This window comes from Ursus americanus, chromosome 18, assembly GCF_024610735.1.
Source record: "Ursus americanus isolate L20-20 chromosome 18, mUrsAme1.1.p, whole genome shotgun sequence".
NCBI classification, from domain to species: Eukaryota; Metazoa; Chordata; class Mammalia; order Carnivora; family Ursidae; genus Ursus; species Ursus americanus.
This window is the reverse complement of record NC_142144.1, coordinates 35,463,559-35,483,365: the sequence shown is the minus strand read 5'-3', so window position 1 is coordinate 35,483,365 and position 19,807 is coordinate 35,463,559. Positions and strand designations below refer to the sequence as shown.

General features: G+C 39.2%; 1 protein-coding gene across 4 annotated transcripts in view; it reads left to right on the top strand.

The window, feature by feature from the left end:
- The window catches only part of UNC13B (unc-13 homolog B), a 228,085-nt gene that overhangs the window by 94,616 nt on the left and 113,662 nt on the right, over positions 1-19,807 (top strand). For 2 of the 4 annotated variants that reach the window (XM_045780792.2, XM_087869575.1), the window contains exons 8-9: positions 12,415-12,450; positions 16,954-17,188. In XM_045780792.2, coding sequence (XP_045636748.2) covers positions 12,415-12,450; positions 16,954-17,188 — 271 coding nt within the window. The remainder of the gene's footprint in view (positions 1-12,414; positions 12,451-16,953; positions 17,189-19,807) is intronic. The other 2 variants (XM_087869574.1, XM_045780793.2) reach the window with 1 other exon arrangement.

The window sequence follows — 19,807 nt, the reverse complement described above, 5'->3', positions numbered from 1 at the left end:
AGTTGCCTGGGGGTGTTTTGCTTGGTAATTATAGACCTTATTTTTTAATGTGACTATTTCTGATTTCTTACATTTTCCACTAGAAACAAGAACAAGACGCCTGTGAGTATGTTGCTGTAGCCTAGTCAACAGGGATAAGTGAAGAAGCTTTGCCTTCTATGAAAGAGGATTCATTTTTTTTTTAAAGATTTTATTTTTATTTATTTGACAGAGAGAGAGAGACAGCCAGCGAGAGAGGGAACACAAGCAGGGGGAGTGGGAGAGGAAGAAGCAGGCCCATAGCGGAGGAGCCTGATATGGGGCTCGATCCCATAACGCCGGGATCACGCCCTGAGCCGAAGGCAGACGCTTAACCGCTGTGCCACCCAGGCGCCCCGAAAGAGGATTCATTTTTAATTGGGTCCTGGACCTGCTAGAATTTATTCACTTACCTGTATGCTCGCATTGAACTGGTCTTTGAGCTTAATAGGATAGTGCGTCTGGCTGCCTCTTCTTCCATCAGTGCAGGAGGACTATGCTTTTGACTGAGAGACTGGCTTTTTTCATATAGGAAATTCTACAGTTGCATTTTTCAAATTGCAATTTAAAATAGTTGGCATGAGAGTCCCCAGCTTCTTACTGAAAAGGCAGATTCCAACAACAACAACAAATATAGATTCTTAAGCCATTTCAGGGGTTTTGAATTAGAATCTCTGGGAGTAGGGTCTAGGTATCTGCATTTTATAACATGAGTATCAATTATTTTTTAAATGTGTTGTTTGTATTTATTTATTTATTTATTTGAGAGAGAGAGAGAGTGAGCGCATGAATGGGGTGGAGGAGAGGGAGAGAGAGAATCCCAAGCAGACTCCACGCCCAGCATGGACCCTGAGGCAGGGCTCAATTCGCAACCCCAAGATCCATGACCTGGGCCAAAATCGAGAGTTGAACACTCAACTGACTGAGCCCCCCAGGCACCCCATTTTGTTATGTTTTGTTTTTAAAGATTTTATTTTCAAGGTGGATCTTCAGGCTACAACCCCCAAGATCAAGAGTTACATGTTCCACAGACTGAGCCATCCACGTGTACTGTCGAATAATTTTTATTAAAATTTAAAGACCCTTATGAAATTGAGGAATGTTCCCTCTGTCCCTACACTCTGGAGGGTTTTAATCTGGAAAAGAAGCTGTATTTTGTCAGATGCTTTTTCTGCATCAATTGAGAGGATCATATGGTTCTTGTCTTTTCTTTTATTAATGTGTCTGTGCTGCCCAGAGCAATCTATACTTTCAATGCCATCCCGATCAAAATACCATTGGCATTTTTCAAAGAGCTGGAACAAACAATCCTAAAATTTGTATGGAACCAGAAAAGACCCTGAATCACCAAGGAAATGTTGAAAAAGAAAAACAAAGCTGGGGGGCATCACATTGTCTGATTTCATGCTGTAAGCTGTGATCACCAAGACAGCATGGTACTGGCACAAAAACAGGCACATGGATGAATGGAACAGAATAGAGAGCCCAGATATGGACCCTCAACTCTATGGTCAACTAATCTTCGACAAAGCAGGAAAAAATATCCAATGGAAAAAAGACAGTTTCTTCAATAAATGGTGTTGCGAAAATTGGACAGCTATATACAGAGGAATGAAACTCGACCATTCTCTTACACCATACACAAAGATTAAATGGATGAAAGACCTCGATGTGAGACAGGAATCCATCAAAATCATAGAGGAGAACATAGGCAGTAACCTCTTTGACATCGGCCATAGCAACTTCTTTCATGACACATCTCCAAAGGCAAGGGAAACAAAAGCAAAAATGAACTTTTGGGACTTCATCAAGATAAAAAGCTTCTGCACAGCAAAGGAAACAGTCAACAAAACAAAGAGGCAACACACGGAATGGGAGAAGATATTTGCAAATGACATTACAGATAAAGGGCTGCTATCCAAGATCTACAAAGAACTTCTCAAACTCAACACCCAAAAAACAAATAATCAAGTCAAAAAATGGGCAGAAGACATAAACAGACACTTCTCCAAAGAAGACGTATGAATGGCTAACAGACACATGAGAAAACGTTCAATATCATTAGCCATCAGGGAAATTCAAATCAAAACCACATTGAGATACCACCTTACACCAGTTAGAATGGCAACAACAAATGTTGGAGAGGATGTGGAGAAAGGGGAACCCTCTTACACTGTTGATGGGAATGCAAGTTGGTACAGCCACTTTGGAAAACAGTGTGGAGGCCCCTCAAGAAGTTAAAAATAGAGCTACCCTATGACCCAGCAATTGCACTACTGGGTGTTTACCCCAGAGATACAGATGTAGTGAAAAGAAGGAACATATGCACCCCAATGTTCCTAGCAGCAATGTCGACAGTAGCCAAACTGTGGAGGGAGCCGAGATGCCCTTCAACAGACGAATGGATAAAGAAGATGTGGTCCATATATATAATGGAATATTACTCAGCCATCAGAAAGGATGAATACCCACCATTTACATCAACGTGGATGGAACTGGAGGGGATTATGCTAAGTGAAATAAGTCAAGCAGAGAAAGACAATTATCATATGCTTTCACTTATTTGTGGAACATAAGTAATAGCACGGAGAACATTAGGGGAAAGAAGGGAAAACTGAAGAGAAGGGAATCAGAGAGGGGGACAAACCATGAGAGATTATGGACACCAGGAAACAATCTGAGGGTTTCAGAGGGGAGGGGGGTGATGGGTATTAAGGAGGACACGTATTGCAGGGAGCACTGGGTGTTATACGCAAACAATGAATCATGGAACACTACATCAAAAACTAATCATGTGCTTCATGGTGACTAACATAACACAATAAAAAGACTCATAAAAACTATTAAAGTTTAAAGACCCTGCTTTGATTAAGAGGAACCTACTTTTTTTTTTATGATTTTATTTATTTATTAGAGAGCGCATGTGCACACACGAGATGGGGGAGGGAGAAGCAGGCTCTGCTGAGTGGGGGAGCCTGATGTGGGTTCAATCCTGGGACTCTGGGATTATGACCTGAGCTGAAGGCGGACACTTAACTGACTGAGCCACCCAGGTACCAAGAGGAACCTGCTTTTATGCAGTTGTTTCTCCTTCAGTATAGGATTTCTGTGCCAACCATTAGGAGGAATATAAAGGAAGTATAAAACTTAAATCTTACACTCTAGGAATTTACAACCTAGGCTAGGGATGGATGGATTGGACAAAGGCAAGCGATAAGAGAAGTTCTAAAGTAGGGTTTTTTTATTTTAATTTTTTTATTTTAATTTTTTTTAAACTTCTGAATTTTTTTTTTAAGAAGAAAAAAGTTTGTTTGTTTGTTTGTTTGTTTTAAAATCAACTTTATTGAGGGGTGCCTGGGTGGCTCAGTCAGTTAAGCATCTGCCTTCAACTCAGGTCATGATCCCAGGGTCCTGGGATTAAGCCCCACATCGGGCTCCTGGCTCAGCAGGGAGTCTGCTTCTCCCTCTCTTTCTACCCCTCTCCCCCTACTTGTGTACGCACTCTCTCATTCACTCTCTCTCAAATAAATAAAATCTTTAAAAAATTTAAAAATCAACGTTATTGAGATATATTTATAAAAAACACCCGTTTGAAGTGTCCAGTTCGGTTAGTTTTGATAGATGTATATACCAGTGAAACTACCACCACCATCAAGATGCAGAACATTTCTGTTACCTCTAAATGTTTTCTCATGCCCTTTGTAGTTCATCCTCCTCCCCACTCCTGGCTCGAGACAACCACTGATAGGTTTTCTGTCACTGTGGATTAAATTTGGTTTCCTAGAGTTTTGTATAAATGGGACCATATCCTATATACTCTTTTGTATCTAGCTTCCTTTACTCAGCTTAAGGATTTTGAAATTCATCCATTTCGTTGTGTTTATCAGTAAATCATTTCTTTTTATTACTGAGTAGTATTCTATTATGGATATACCACATTTTGTTTATCAACTCACCTGTTGATAGGCACTTGGGTTGTTTCTCGTTATTATGAATAATAAGAACATTGGCATGATTGTATGCTTTCATTTCTCTTAGTTAAATACCTGGAAGTGGAATGGCTGGATCACATGGGTAGATGTGTGTTTAACACTTTAAGAAATGGGGAGATGGTTTTTGTTTTGATAAGATTGTACTAGAGCCATTGAGCATTGTTTAAGGAAAAATGTTTAAAAGGCACTTAAGAATGAGTACCAACCAAATAAGGGAGAATAGGGAACATTTACTGAGTAATTATCATTTGTCTAGCACATGGAGTTAAATGCTACATACATGATTTTCAATATGCAAATTTGAGAAGTAAGTGGTATTACTCTTCATTTTTTATAGATGGTGAATGCAAGGGCAGAAAAGTTAACCCACCTAAGGTCATACAGCTACTAAGTGATGGCTTTGAACCTAGGTTTATCTGGTTCCAAAACTCAAAACCACTTCCATTACACCAACAAGCTGTGGAAATGAAGGACATTCCAGCTTCAGAAGTTGAAGGACAAATAGGGGAAATCAGGCTCATTCCTCTATCTCTCAAGTGTGGCAAGCATTGGAACTGTGACAATGCCTGTATAGGTATTGTTTGCCAATAATGACTTTGTTTTGGGTGAGTGGTTGACAGTATGATTTGATATTTATTTGGTATCAGATTATAGAGGACTTGAAAGCCAGGAAGATAGATATACTCTTTTATACATAGTGAGAGGTTATAAATTATTAAAAGGTCAATGATGTGATTAGAAGCTGGATTTAGGAAAATTAGTTGCCGTCTGCTCAGTAGATTGAATGGGACAGAGATTAGAAGGCCATAAGTTCAGCCAAAATCTGTAATAATTCAGGCATGAGGTAATGAGTTCCTCGATAAGGACTGTGAAACCTAGGAAGAGGGACAGTAGGAAGGAGACTTGAGTGGAATTAACTATTAAGCTTGTTGACAAATTGGATATGGGAGATAAAGTAGAGAGGAATTTTGAAATGGTCTTATGGTTTCTGGTTTTGAAGTGTTGGGAGTTCAGTGGTTTTGGGCTTAAGGTACACTTGGTAAAGCTAATCTGCATGGAGCTCATAACATTGTAAATACAATGTCCTTGCCAGTGGAGGCTCTAGTTTTCTAGACTGCCTGACTCTCAGCATCAGGTGCCACTGAGCTACAGGGTAATTGGTTATTCACTTGTTAAATATGTGAACTGAAGAGATTTGAGGCTCTAGGGAAGTGGGAAACATTAGCATGCTCATTATAATTGTCAGTTTGACACACATTTTGTATGTGTGAATGCCCAATTTGTTGCTGGTTCTGTAAGAAGCTCTTGTGTACTCAGTTTTTTCTGTAACACATTTGGCCATTGTTCCTTGCTTGCTTTTTTTGGGGCATCTGTGATAAGCAATGTCTACCACCTTGCTCACATTCAGTGTTTTACTGTATGAATTGTGGAATCTTTTGATGTCTCCTTATTGCATTGTATGTGCTTCCATTTGCTGCTTTTTTGGGGGGGGGTGCATATTTGTTATTTTTAAAAATTTTATTTTTTCTTGTTATGATATGTTAGTCACCATACAGTATATCATTAGCTTTTGATGTAGTGTTCCATGATTCATTGTTTGCATATAATACCCAGTGCTCCCTGCAATATGTGCCCTCCTTAATACCCTTCACTGGGCTAGCCCCCCCCCCAAAACCCTCAGTTTGTTTCTCGGAGTCCATAGTCTCTCATGGTTCATCTCCCCCTCTGTTTTCCCTCCCTTCATTTTTCCCTTCCTTCTCCTAATGATCTCCCTGCTAGTCCTATGTTCCACAAATAAGTGAAACTATATGATAATTGTCTTTCTCTGCTTGACTTATTTCACTTAGCATAATCCCCTCCAGTTCCATCCACATTGATGCAAATGGTGGGTATTCATCCTTTCTGATGGCTGAGTAATATTCCATTGTATATATGGACCACATCTTCTTTATCCATTCGTCTGTTGAAGGGCATCTCGGCTCCCTCCACAGTTTGGCTACTGTCGACATTGCTGCTAGGAACATTGGGGTGCATATGTTCCTTCTTTTCACTACGTCTGTTATCTCTGGGGTAAACACCCAGTAGTGCAATTGCTGGGTCATAGGGTAGCTCTATTTTTAACTTTTTAAGGGACCTCCACACTGTTTTCCAAAGTGGCTGTACCAACTTGCATTCCCACCAACAGTGTAAGAGGGTTCCCCTTTCTCCACATCCTCTCCAACATTTGTTGTTTCCTGCCTTGTTAATTTTTGCCATTCTAACTGGTGTAAGGTTGTATCTCAATGTGGTTTTGATTTGAATTTCCCCGATGGCTAATGATATTGAACATTTTCTCATGTGTCTGTTAGCCATTCATACGTCTTCTTTGGAGAAGTGTCTGTTTATGTCTTCTGCCCATTTTTTGACTTGATTATTTGTTTTTTGGGTGTTGAGTTTGAGAAGTTCTTTGTAGATCTTGGATAGCGGCCCTTTATCTGTAATGTCATTTGCAAATATCTTCTCCCATTCCGTGTGTTGCCTCTTTGTTTTGTTGACTGTTTCCTTTGCTGTGCAGAAGCTTTTTATCTTGATGAAGTCCCAAAAGTTCATTTTTGCTTTTGTTTCCCTTGCCTTTGAAAGAAGTTGCTGTGGCCGATGTCAAAGAGGTTACTGCCTATGTTCTCCTCTATGATTTTGATGGATTCCTGTCTCACATCGAGGTCTTTCATCCATTTAGAATTTATCTTTGTGTATGGTGTAAGAGAATGGTCAAGTTTCATTCCTCTGTATATAGCTGTCCAATTTTCGCAACACCATTTATTGAAGAAACTGTCTTTTTTCCATTGGATATTTTTTCCTGCTTTGTCGAAGATTAGTTGACCATAGAGTTGAGGGTCCATATCTGGGCTCTCTATTCTGTTCTATGTGCCTGTTTTTGTGCGAGTACCATGCTGTCTTGGTGATCACAGCTTTGTAGTATAGTTTGAAACCCTTCAGAGTGTAGGGATAGAGGGTACATTCCTCAATTTCATAAAAACCATCTATGAAAAGCCCACAGCGAATATCATTCTCAATGGGGAAAAGCTGAGAGCCTTTCCCTTAAGATCAGGAACACGACAAGATGCCCACTCTGGTCATTATTGTTCAACATAGCACTAGAAGTCCTAGCAACAGTAAAAAAGAATAAAGGTATTCAGATTGACAAAGAAGAAGTCAAACTGTCTCTCTTCACAGATGACATGATATGTAGAAAACCTGAAAGACTCCACCCCCAAAATACTAGAACTCATACAGCAATTCAGTAATGTGGCAGGATATAAAATCAATGCACAGCAGTCAGTTGCATTTCTATACACTAACAATGAGACTGAAAAAAGAGAAATTAGGGAATCAATTCCATTTACAATAACACCAAAAACCACAAGATACCTTGGAATAAACCTAACCAAAGGGTTAAATGATCTATACTCTAGAAACTACAGAACTCTGATGAAAGACATTGAAGAAGACACAAAAAGATGGGAAAACATTCCATGCTCATGGATCGGAAGAAAAAACATAGTTAAAATGTCTATGCTACCCAGAGCAATCTATACTTTCAGTGCCATCCCGATCAAACTACCCATGCCATTTTTCAAAGTGCTGGAACAAACAATCCTAAAATTTGTGTGGAACCAGAAAAGACCCTGAATCACCAAGGAAATGTTGAAAAAGAAAAATAAAGCTGGGAGCATCATGTTGCCTGATTCCATTTGCTTCTTAACAGTCTATACTCCAACTTTGATTCATTAAAATTTCTATTGAAGTTTTTAGTAACCTTTTTATTTCTAAATCCAGTAGGCCTTTTTCAGTTTTATTTTGTTTGACTACGCTGCAGCACTTAACACTTACTAACCGCTGCCTCCTTGAAACGTTGGTTTTTTTTCTGATTCAGAGACCACACTACCATGGTTTTCTTGGTTTCTTCCCAGGCTTCTTCATGGACTCTTCCTTTTTTTTTTTTTTTTAAGTCAGATTTATTAAGGTACAACTTATATACAGTAAAATTCTCCCTTTTAGTGTACAGTCCTATGAGTTTTGACAAACACATGAGTTTTTTAACCACGACCATAGTTAAGATATAGAGCAGTTCCATCAACCCTAAAAGTTTTCTAGACCCTTTTGTAGTCAACCTCTCCCACTCCCGGCCCATGAAAACCCTAATTTGTTTTCTGTCCCTATGGTGTTGTCTTTTCCAGAAAGTCATGGAAGTAGAATCATATTGTATGTAGCTTTTTGAATCTGGCTTGTTTCACTAATCATATTGCATTCGAGATTCATCTCTGTGTGTCTGTTCATTCCTTTTTATTCCTGAATGGCAGTCTACTATATGGATATATGGTTTGTTTATTCAGCAGATGGACGTTTATGTTTACAGTTATTAGTATGAATTAAGCAACTGTGAGCATTCATGTTTAGGATTTTATGTGAACATGTTTTTATTTTTCTTGGGTAAATACATATGAGAGGGATTGCTGAGTTTTATGGTTTTATATATAACTTAATAAGAAATGCCCAGTTTATTTTCCAAAGTGCCCTACCACTTTGCATTCTCACAAAAAGGAGAGAGAGACAGAGTGGGGGCGGAGGGGCAGAGGTAGAAGGAGAGAGAGAATCCGAAACAGACTCCCTGCTGATGGTGGAGGCTGATGCAGGGCGCGAGCTCAGGACCCTTAGAACATGACCTGAGCTGAAATCAAGCGTTGGCCGCTTAACCGACTGAGCCACCCAGGCACACCTGCCTCATTGTTTTTTCTTACTTGCATTGTAATTTTTATCCATTAATTTACAAATATTTGTCGAGTTGCTATTTTGTGCCAAGTACTGTTTAGGCACTAAGGATACAGCAAGGAACAAAGCAGAAAAATCTCTGTCTTCATGGCAGCTTTTATTCTGAAAACTTACAACTCCACTTATCTTTCCTCAGCTCCACAAACATATATCCAGCTGTCTTCTCAGACATATCATTTGAAATACCTCATAGATACCGCAAAGCCAGTAATCTAACACTGAATTCATCATTTCCTGCAATCTGCCCCTCTCGTATTTCTCTTCTTAATGAATGATGTCATATCCACTTAGGAGCTCAAGCTAAAAACCTAGGCAATATTATTTAGGCTTTATTCTCCTCACCTCCCGCATTTAATTACTTATTAAACCCTATTGATTTTACCTCACGAATGTATCTCTCAACTCCCTCTGCCACTTTCCTAGTTCAGACCATCATTAGGTGAGTGCAGTAACTTCCTTACCAGCCTCCCTGACACCAGTCTGCAGTCCATCTACCCTACAAACTTTTGGCCACACTGTACCACCATTCTCTTTCTAAAATGACAAATCTGATTCTTCTCTCCCATGCTTAATACCATATGATTTCACTCATATGTGGAATTTAAGAAACAAAACAAATGAACAAAGGAAAAATAAAGAGATAGCCTAAAAAACAAACTTAAAAGATTTTATTTGAGAGCAAGTAAGAGAGCACAAGTGGAGGGGGGGCAGAGGGAGAAGCAGACTCCCCACTGAGCAGGGAGCCCTATGTGGGCCTCGATCCCAGGACCCCGGGATCATGACCTGAGCCAAAGTCAGACTCGTAACTGACTGAGCCACCTAGGCACTACTAAAAAACAGACTCTTAACTATAGAGAACAAAGAGGTGATTACCAGAGGGAAGATGGGGGGGGATGGGTGAAATAAGTGAAGGGTATTAAAAGTACACTTACTGTGATGAGCACTGAGTAATGTATAGAATTATTGAATCACTATATTCTATACCTGAAGCCAATACAACATTGTATGTTTACTGTACTGGAATTAAAAAACAAAAAGAAAAACCGGATGGCTCTGCATTAACCTCCAGATAATTCCAAATTCCTAACATTACTAAATTTCTAAACGTTGCTTGGCACCTCCTTTGATTAGTTTCTTTAATAATCCTGCAGTGTCCTATACAGATGTGGTAGAACTATTTTAAGTTCGCTGAATGTGCTTCTGCATGTATAATTTACATTTCCTGGAACATCTCTCAACCCCTTTATTGGTACTTATGCCTAGCAAAACCTAACTATCCTCAGTAATTGTCCTACTGGCTAGTGAGATGTTTTCGTGTGTTTTTGAAGTGGGGAAGGAAACTTGCTTAATTAAACTGGTGTTGTTTCTCTTATAATGGTACCACATTGAAGTGAAAATAGGGAACTGGTTGGTCAGAGAACATAACTATTATTTTCATGGCTTAGGATTGGACCTAGTAGATGGCATCAAATCATTTGATTTAATCATATAATAGATATGTATTGAGCACCTACTATGTACAAGAAACTGCTGTGCAGTGCTGTGGTGCATTCAAGGGGAGGCAGTGTCCAGCAATGAGAGGCTCCTTTGGGTCGAGAGTTTCAGTGAGAATTGTCACTTGCTAGGTTAATAGGCATGTTCTGAAGTTCTCGGGGATTCTCTCTCTCTCTCTCTCTCTTTTTTAAAGAAGCAAGGTAATTACCGTCTCAGAGTTGTTATGGCAACCATGATGTAATCTAGGAGAATTTTCTTTTAAACACTTTCTCTCCCTATGGTTAGAAAGTTAGATAAATTATTAAAATTTAAAAAATGGCACAGTAAGCTAACATATTCTTTCTGAGGGATGAGGAGAAGAGATGGAGGTAGTAGGAAAAAGGTAAGTATAGGAAGAAAACTGACTCTCAGTATATAGTTACATTAAGTGGACTGTGACTGATTAGTAGTCCTATATCTCCAGGATTGGGAGTTAGCTCAGGTAATGAAACCAGCTTCTGTTGGCATCATTTAGTGCTTCCAGAATTTTGAGTCTTAACCGCAAATTTTCAAGGGAACTGCACCCTCAGAACTCTGAGGACTTTCTAACCCAAACATAGACAATCCCTCAGCAGATACTAGGGCTGTCAATGTGTGGATCTTCCTGTTACCTATTTATTAGGAACCGATAAGGCAAGCAAAACCTTGGCAACATGACAAAACAACAAGAAATACCAATTGTTTGCCCTGTTCCAGGGACCTGTACTAGGTACTTTACATGCATTTTCTCTTACAATCCTTCGGTAACCAATGAGATTCATAATATTCTTATATTACAGTTGAAGAAATATCTATAATAACTTTTTTAAGACCATATGGCTAGTAGTGGCAGAGCTAGAAGAACTTAGCTTTGGCTTGAGTATTCATATTCTTAATTACGAACCTAAATTATTCCTTGTTTCTTGGGATAAAGACCTATTTTTAGTGATTGTGTGTGTGTGTGTGTGTGTGTGTGTGTGTGTGTGTGTGTGTGTGACATTGCTTCAAATTCAGTTTTGGGTATGGAATAGAATTTAAATATAATTAACATTGAATTTTTTATTTTGAAAAATGAGTAGAAATTTTTTGTTCAGTTTTCTCTCATCTTTCAAAGCTTCTGTATTTTAATGGATTTTATTAAATTTTGTAGGCAGTTGAAAAAATGATTCTCTCTGAGCAGAAGGCTACAGTGTTTTATTACCTATTGGAAGATTAGATGTTAATGCCATTCTTTGGCCTTTTAATTTTCAGTAGAGAGCATCAAAGTTAGACATCATCACTCCCAGACAAGGGAATCACTCTCTTTTCCACTGTATGGTCTGAGATTCTCATGGAAATACTATGGTAGGCTCAGGTTTGGTGAACAAAGAGACAGGAAGGATTTCTTAGAGAGAGGTTGAATTTTTGTCATTTTGAATAAGGAAGAGTATATTAGCTCTTAAATGATGATGTTCTGGGACCTAGGCCAGAAGGAGTTTTAAAAGAGTATAAAAGCAGGGGCACCTGGCTGGCTATCAGAGGAGTGTGTGACTCTTGATCTCAGGGTCATGAGTTCGGGCCCCACGTTGGGTGTAGAAATTACTTAAATAAATAAAACTTTTTGTTTATTTTTATTTTTGTTTTATTTTTTTAAAGATTTTATTTATCCGAGAGTGAGCGAAAGAGAGCACAAGCTGGAGGAGGGGCAGAGGGAGAGGGAGAAGCAGACTCCCCGCTGAGCAGGGAGTCTGACAGGGGGCTCAATTCCAGGACCCTGGGATCATGACCTGAGCTGAAGGCAGTTGCTCAACCGACTGAGCCACCCAGGTGCCCCTAAATAAAACTTAAAAAAAGAGTGTAGAAGCGGTTTTTTGTTATTCTCTATACAGTGAATTAGAGCAAGGGTATTTTGTAGATTTGTCTCATGCTTGACAGAAGGCAGAAGGCTCTTTACGTGTTATGTAAAATTAATGTGATACAAGTAGGGCAGGTTCAAGCAAGGTAAGGTGTATAATCATTGGTGGGATGGGGAAATGGTCTTTGAATTATTCCTAAAATTGTCTCTGTCACTCTTCTTTTTTGCTACCATTTGCGGTTTTCTTAGGTCACTGGACCTATTTGGGCTGGGGAGAGCAGCAGAGTACGTAAGAAATTGAATTCCTTATACTTTTCTTGATTTTACCCTTTAACACACTCCCTCTGAACTATGAAGCTGGATGTTCATGCATACAAGTGTATATAATTCCACTCCCGTCTCCTCCCCTACTTAAATCTCAAAGACCATTACATGCAGTGGAATGTTATCCCCTTTCTTGCTGGGTTTTTTGAAGACTCTGTGTGTGTGTGTGTGTGTGTGTGTGTGTGTGTGTGTGTGTGAGAGAGAGAGAGAGAGAGAGAGAGAGATTGAGAGAGGGAAATTTCAAACCAAAGTCCCAGTTATAATCTTGACACTATCTCTAGATTTTTTCCTTCCCAGAGATAAGTAATATCATCAACACCTAGTGTAGGAAACCCTCTCCCTTGTTCTCTTGGCTAAGGAGTGCAGTGACTAGAAGAAGTTTCCTTCTGGAAATTTACTTTTGTGAACGAGAGACTGAGGACATGGTTTGACTTTGCTTGAAGCAGCCCAGGTAGGCTAGAGGGCATCTTCATTCTAGAACTTTGAGAGTGGGCAGTTAGTTCTTTCCAGCAAGATCCACAGCCTTAGGCTGATATTATTGGCTGTGTTACACATCTTACAGGGTGTTTGGTTGAGTCCCAGTGCTTAGGTATCCACCAGGTGCTAAGAAGGACCAAATTTTTTTGTTCCGTCACTGGAATTTCTTATAAATATGTACTTTCTGTGATTTGAATCCTTAGTGTTTCCACTAGGGAATTGCTCAAAGGCAGCCTAAGAGAAGTGAGATAATTTAAGGTTTTCAAAGAAAAAAGTAACTAAGCTATGAAAAAAATATGGTTTGAATTCTCTTTCCTTTTTTCTCAGGCTGATAAATTTCTACCTGTATTCTGGATTTAAAGACAGGGATTCAATCCAGGAGCACCACATAACCAGAAAGCCTCATTGTTCAGTATTTCATTCAGTATTGTTTGAGTGCCTGCTCTGTACCTGGGCCCATTTCTGCCCTGGATTAGATTACTCTCCCCAGGTTTATTTTCTATCATTCCCTTCCATGTCCTTTTATGTACCTGCCAAATGAGCTACAAAGTGTTTCTCAAAAATATATATAGGCTTTCTCACTTTTGGGCTTTTTTCATGCCATTGTTTTTATCCAGATTTTAGGAGGTATTTCCCCTCCCCCTCTGAACTTCACCTGTTGAAAACCTACCAGTCTTTCAAAGTTGTCTCCTTCATAAAGCTTTCCCTGCTCACCCTAACAGGAAGTGACCTTACCTTCAACTCGTATAGCATTTGGGTTGTACTGTTCTCATGATATTTACTTCCTTGTATTTGTATCCATATTTTCTCTCTCCTATTAGACTGATTATATACTCTGAATCTTCTGTGTTGTTTAGCCTTGTACTTAAAGGCACTCAGTAAATACTTGAATGAGTTAATTTTCCCAGCCTTTTAGTTTTCCAGGGGCTTTTCAATTTTTGCCCTCAACCTAGCCCACAAGTCCTCCTTAGGCTAAGTAACCAAACCTACACTTAGGTTCTTTTTCTCAGTGAAGCCAGGAGTTTTCTGTTTCAGCTGCAGTGGTGTGGAGTACAGTAGCGCCAGCAAGGAATTGTCGCTGCCACACTGAAAGCACAATTCTTTCATTCAAGGCTTTTCTTAATTTCCCTTGTTAGTTTCTAATCAGCCTTGGTGGTGCCAGGAGGTTCTTTCTCGGGAGATCAGGGATGATGTCAGGGTTGAAACTCTGGTCTTTGCCCTCATCTGCCTTTTTTCTGTTCTTTGTCTCACCTCACTTTTTTGTATTTCCTTTTTCCTGTCCCCTCCTACTTATCATATTCTCTTCTACTTCTAACCTCTTCTTTCCATAAGCACTCTGTTTCTTAATATTTGCCTTTTATTACTTTATTATAGAATTGTCAGCTTTTAGGAAAGTTTTGGAGTATTCGTCCCCTTAGCCTAGCAAAATAAAAAAGGAGAGCATTATTTAGGAGTAATAGGTCAGATGCAGTGGAAAAGTAAGGGTCTGTCCAACATAGTTTCTGGCTCTGCATTGGGGTCGCCTAACTCTGGCTGAGCTACTCTCTCCTGGGCTCATAATCAGTGGAATTGTCTATTGCTGCTCCCTCTTTAGTTCTCTGTGTTATATGTTAATACTTCTGCTGGAGTTTAAGTAGACTTTTGGCTTTGTCTCCTTTGTTGCCCCTGCCCTCTCATCTGTATGCATGAAAAATCCATCTGACTTCTTCACACTGTCTCCTTTTGTGGGTTCAGAAAGAATTAAGTCTGAAAGACATACTGGTTTTTGTCCCTTGATCCTTTCTTTCTAGTGTTCAGAATAACAAATGCATCAAGATCTGAAACCAATGCCCCTGAAGTCTTTTTTTCCCCCTAATATGTGAGCAGAATGCTTTCTGAGCAGAATGCTTTGCATCCCCTATTGTTTGACTAGTACCCTTCCTGACCACTTGAAGGTTAGTCTCTCTCTCTTTTTAATACTCTTATGTATTTTTTTTTTAAGATTTTGTTTATTTCAGAGAGAGAGAGAGAGAAAGAGAGCACGAGCAGGAGGTGGGAGAAGCAGACTCCTGAGCAGGGAGCCCGATGATGTGGGGTTTGATCCCAGGACCCTGGGATCATGATCTGAGCCAAAGGGCAGACTCTTAACCTACTGAGACACCCAGGTGCCCCTAGCCTCTTATTCTTCCTCTCCTGAGGCTCTGATCACTCTCCTTGTCTTATGTTCACATATTGCCTTAAACTCAAAAGGGAAAAACTCATGAGATCGTCTACCCACACTCCCCGCTATACCCACAGTGTTGTCTAGAACCTAGTGTTCAAATATTCTTCGTTGCTTGTAAAAGCCACATGTTTGTGCCCCCTTGTCTTTTAGTGGAATTATTATCTACCAGGTAGTCTGATGTGCAAGCCAAGGTGTCATTTTCCCTTTACCTTCCATTTGTCCCCATGTTTTATCATTTATCTGGATTTCTTTTTCTAGTTCATCCATTCTTTTCCATTTTCACTGTGTGGATGCAGGTTCTTAATCTCCTGCTTGAGTGATTGCGAAAGCCTAATCTTATGGTCTTCAGAAGGCTCTCACTGCCTACATAACTACCAAGATTTTTTTTTTTTTAAGATTTTACTTATTTATTTGACAGAGAGAGACAGCCAGTGAGAGAGGGAACACAAGCAGGGGGAGTGGGAGAGGAAGAAGCAGGCTCCTAGCGGAGAAGCCTAATGTGGGGCTCAATCCCGGAACGCTGGGATCACGCCCTGAGCCGAAGGCAGACCCTTAACGACTGCACTACCCAGGCGCCCCATAACTACCAAGATTTTTTTAAAAAAAATTACTAATATGAGGAGTTCATCATCTGCTAAAAGTATCTCAATTTTGGGATAATGGATGTTCCTTTTCCTCACTAAGCCAAATAGGAAATTGGCAAGATAGGACATCGGGACCTTGTTAATTATACACATATGGGGTTGGTATCAGAAATGGCTTCTCTATAAAATAAACCACAAAGTGCTATTAGGTTGAGCTCCCTTTCGAAGTACAATGTTAAATATTTTTATTTTTGTTTGGAGCAGGATTTATAACCATGGCCATTTTAGTTAACATCAAGAATAAAACTAGCCAGTCAGGTGCTGGCCTGAAAAGCAGAAATAATTCTATGAAATTATAGTCACTCTTGTTAGATAAACTTGGCGGCATTGTCAGCAAGATCCTATTGGTAGTGCTTATGTTTTCCTCTTCTCCTTCAGCGCAGACTTTGGATGGAAATTCTGAGCCCCAGGGTGGAGGTGCTTGATAGGATTGTTAGGAAAACCTGTTGTTGCAGTGAGACAATGAGACTGCTACTGTTCTGGGACACCTTCCTGGCTCAGTCAGTGGAGCATGTGACTCTTGATCTTGAGGTCATGAGTTCCAGCCCCACAATGGGTGTAGAGCTTACTTAAAAAATATTCCAAATAAAATTTGACATAGTACTTTAAAAAAGACTGCTACTATTCTTAGTAGTATCTAGAACTTTTGGTTCTTCAGAGCCTTGGCTTTTCCCTTCCTGATTATTTGACCACTTTCTGATGTTGGACCTGCTTAATTGGTTCAGCCATGTATTTTTAAAGTCTAAAAACAGCAAGAAATGAAAAGTTCTCTTCTGCCCATCTGAAAACAGTAGAGGAATAGAATCTATGACATTTAAAAGCAGATTTTCACCAGAGTTATGATAGCTAGAGAATCAGAATTCCAGAGAATTCTGCACTGGGAAAATACAATTTGGAACTCCTCTAAGAATCAACACTAAAATGAAAGCAAGGGTCTTGTTTCATTTAATAAGGAAAGAAACTTGTGAGTATTAACTGATACAGTTTTGCTCAAGGGTTTGAGGTCACTTGGCTCACATGCAGCTCAGCTTCCTCCTGTTCTCAAGGTCTAGGTTTGTGGCTACTTAAGTTAGAAGCAGAAAAAACTCTAAAGAACTAAATAAAGCTGGGATGCTTTGATTGACTGTGTTTATTCCACAGCTTTTGAAGATCCTGATAGTGCCGTTGATGACCGAGATAGTGACTATCGCAGTGAGACCAGCAATAGCATCCCACCTCCTTACCATACGACTTCCCAGCCCAACGCTTCTGTGCACCAGTTCCCTGTGCCAGTGCGACTGCCACAGCAGCTGCTACTTCAGGGCAATTCCCGAGATTCCTGCAATGACTCTATGCAAAGTTATGATCTTGATTATCCAGAGCGGCGGGCCCTCAGGTGGGTATTAGAAACAAAGCACTTTCTCTTCCTGGTATGTAGTTTCCAAGATGCAACTGACAGTATTTGGATGCTTTAAGTTGAGGTGGTACTGGAATTTTAACAGTATGATAGACCAGGCTACAGCCATTTTGTATAGATTCCCAGTCTTCTTTTTTCTCTTCTGTACATTTCTGTCATTAATATTTCTCTTTATGATCAGTGATTCTCAACTGGTGAGAGCAGGCAAACTTGGGGTGGTTGACTGAAAAAAACCAGCTCATGCCTCTGCCCAGACCAGTGATGCTGATACACTGTTCACCACAATTAAAAAAAAGAAAATCACAGATGTTAAATGTTTGGGTCATCCTTCCTACCTAAATATTTCCCTGGGAACTTCAGATGATCTCTTCATAGCAGATTCAGTACTTTTGCTGTAATTTTAGAAAAATTTTAAATATATAAAACATTGACATGGTTAAAAAAGTGTTAAGGTACAATATAGCATTACAGCGAAGAATGTCCCACCCGCACCTGTCCTCCTCCACTCTCTCCCCTTCCTATCTCCTAGTTCTCACACCACCCTTGTTTGTTTCTTATGTGCCCTTCCATAGACTACTGTCATATAATTTATGAGAATAAAAACAAATATATACATATATGCTCCTCTTTCTTGCCCCACTTTAAAAAATAATTCAAACAAAACTTGGAAAAATATTACATTAACACCCATATTCATGTTGCCTAGATTCATCAGTTGTGTTAACATTCTGGCACATTTACTTTTTATTTCATTCTCTCTTAGATTGTGTCATTATTCTGTTTCCCCAACATTTTATCCATTGATTTTAGCAACCATTGATGATCCTTGCTTGAATCAATTATTGGTTGGAGGTTAATACTTGAAAAACCATTCCAGTTTAGCTCATACTTTTGGTTGCTAAAATTCACCATACCATAACATGATATCATTTCTTTTTGCTCATTTTACCAAACTGGTGAATATCTATCCTGACCCTCAGATGGTTGCCTACCTGTTAGACAACATCCTGTCTCAGTTTACTATCATCTCTGAAAATATTTTCAATGAATTTTTCCACATATCAACCATCACATAGAATTTTTACTGTTCATAATCTGATTCTAAAGAAGAAACATGCCAGGAATCCTACTGTAGTTGGTCTCTACTCCTTGCTGGTTTATTAGCTGAATATTTGTATTTTTTATTTATTTGATTTTAGTTGTTTATATTGTCCTGCTTTAAGGGAAAAAAAAATAGCAAAAAACCCACTACTTTTGGCTCTCTTTTCCCTCTGTATTTATAAGCATTAGATGTATAGGCCAGCAGTAAGAGTGGCACATCAACCTAAATGACTACATACTCTTCTAGAGCACTGCATTTTACCCAATTATTACCCTATTACTATTTTGGTGATTTTCTGGGCTACTGCTATAATAATACTTAGAAGGGCATTAGTGATACACTTTTTTTTTTTTTTAAGATTTTTATTTATTTATTTGACAGAGAGAGACAGCCAGCGAGAGAGGGAACACAAGTAGGGGGAGTGGGAGAGGAAGAAGCAGGCTCATAGCGGAGGAGCCTGATGTGGGGCTCAATCCCAGAACGCTGGGATCACGCCCTGAGCCGAAGGCAGATGCTTAACGACTGCACCACCCAGGTGCCCCAGTGATACACTTTAAAGTGTAAATTTTTTGCTAAAAAATTTTTAATTGATCCCATATAAATTTGATTTTACTGTATCAGTATATGAAATGAGGTTAAAGAGTGAGTATTTTTTCATCTCCAGCAGAGGAAAAAATTACAATTATTTATTTATTTGAAAGAGAGCGTGTGAACAAGAGAGAGCACGAGGTGGGGAGGGGTAGATGGAGAGGAAGAAGTAGACTCCCCACTGAGCAGGGAGCCTGAAGCGGGGCTCCATCCCAAGATCCTGGGATCATGACTTGAGCCAAAGGCAGACACTTAACCTACAGACCCACACAGGCACCCCAAAAATTACATGATTTTTAAGTAACCTTTTATCATTGACATTCTTAACTTAAATTTTGAAATGATTTATCCTTCAAAAAGTTTTGAAGATATTTTATCACTAGCATTGATTTTTAAACTTCTCTCTTTACTGTAGGTACCAAGTTGTTGGAGATGGTCTAAGTCCTTAAGTTACACAGTGTTTTAGGAAGAACATTTAAAATCCTAAGGGAACAAACATGTTCTTAGTATCTGCTGGTAAATTAGAAGTGTGAATATAAATAGCTTCATTCACTACAACAATGGCTATCTATTCATTTAAGTTGAAGTATAAAGAGTTCTAGGCTAGAGTTAGTTTAGTTTGAGTTTTTGAAGATACTGGACAATAATGAAATTGCATGTAAAAAAATAGATTGGATTTCTTTGCCCAACCAAATGGGCTTTTGCCTAATGAATCCAGAATAACTGGAAACTTACATAAATTATGTAAAAATACATAATTTGAGGTTTGACAGTAGAGTTGGACTTTGTTAGATATATTGTCAAAGTGTCTGTAGTGTTGAGAGGGGTCAAAAGAATATCTCTTGAAGTTTATTATCAATATCTCTTCAAGTCTCTCTGGAAGACTTTTAGTGACTAAGTGACCAGTA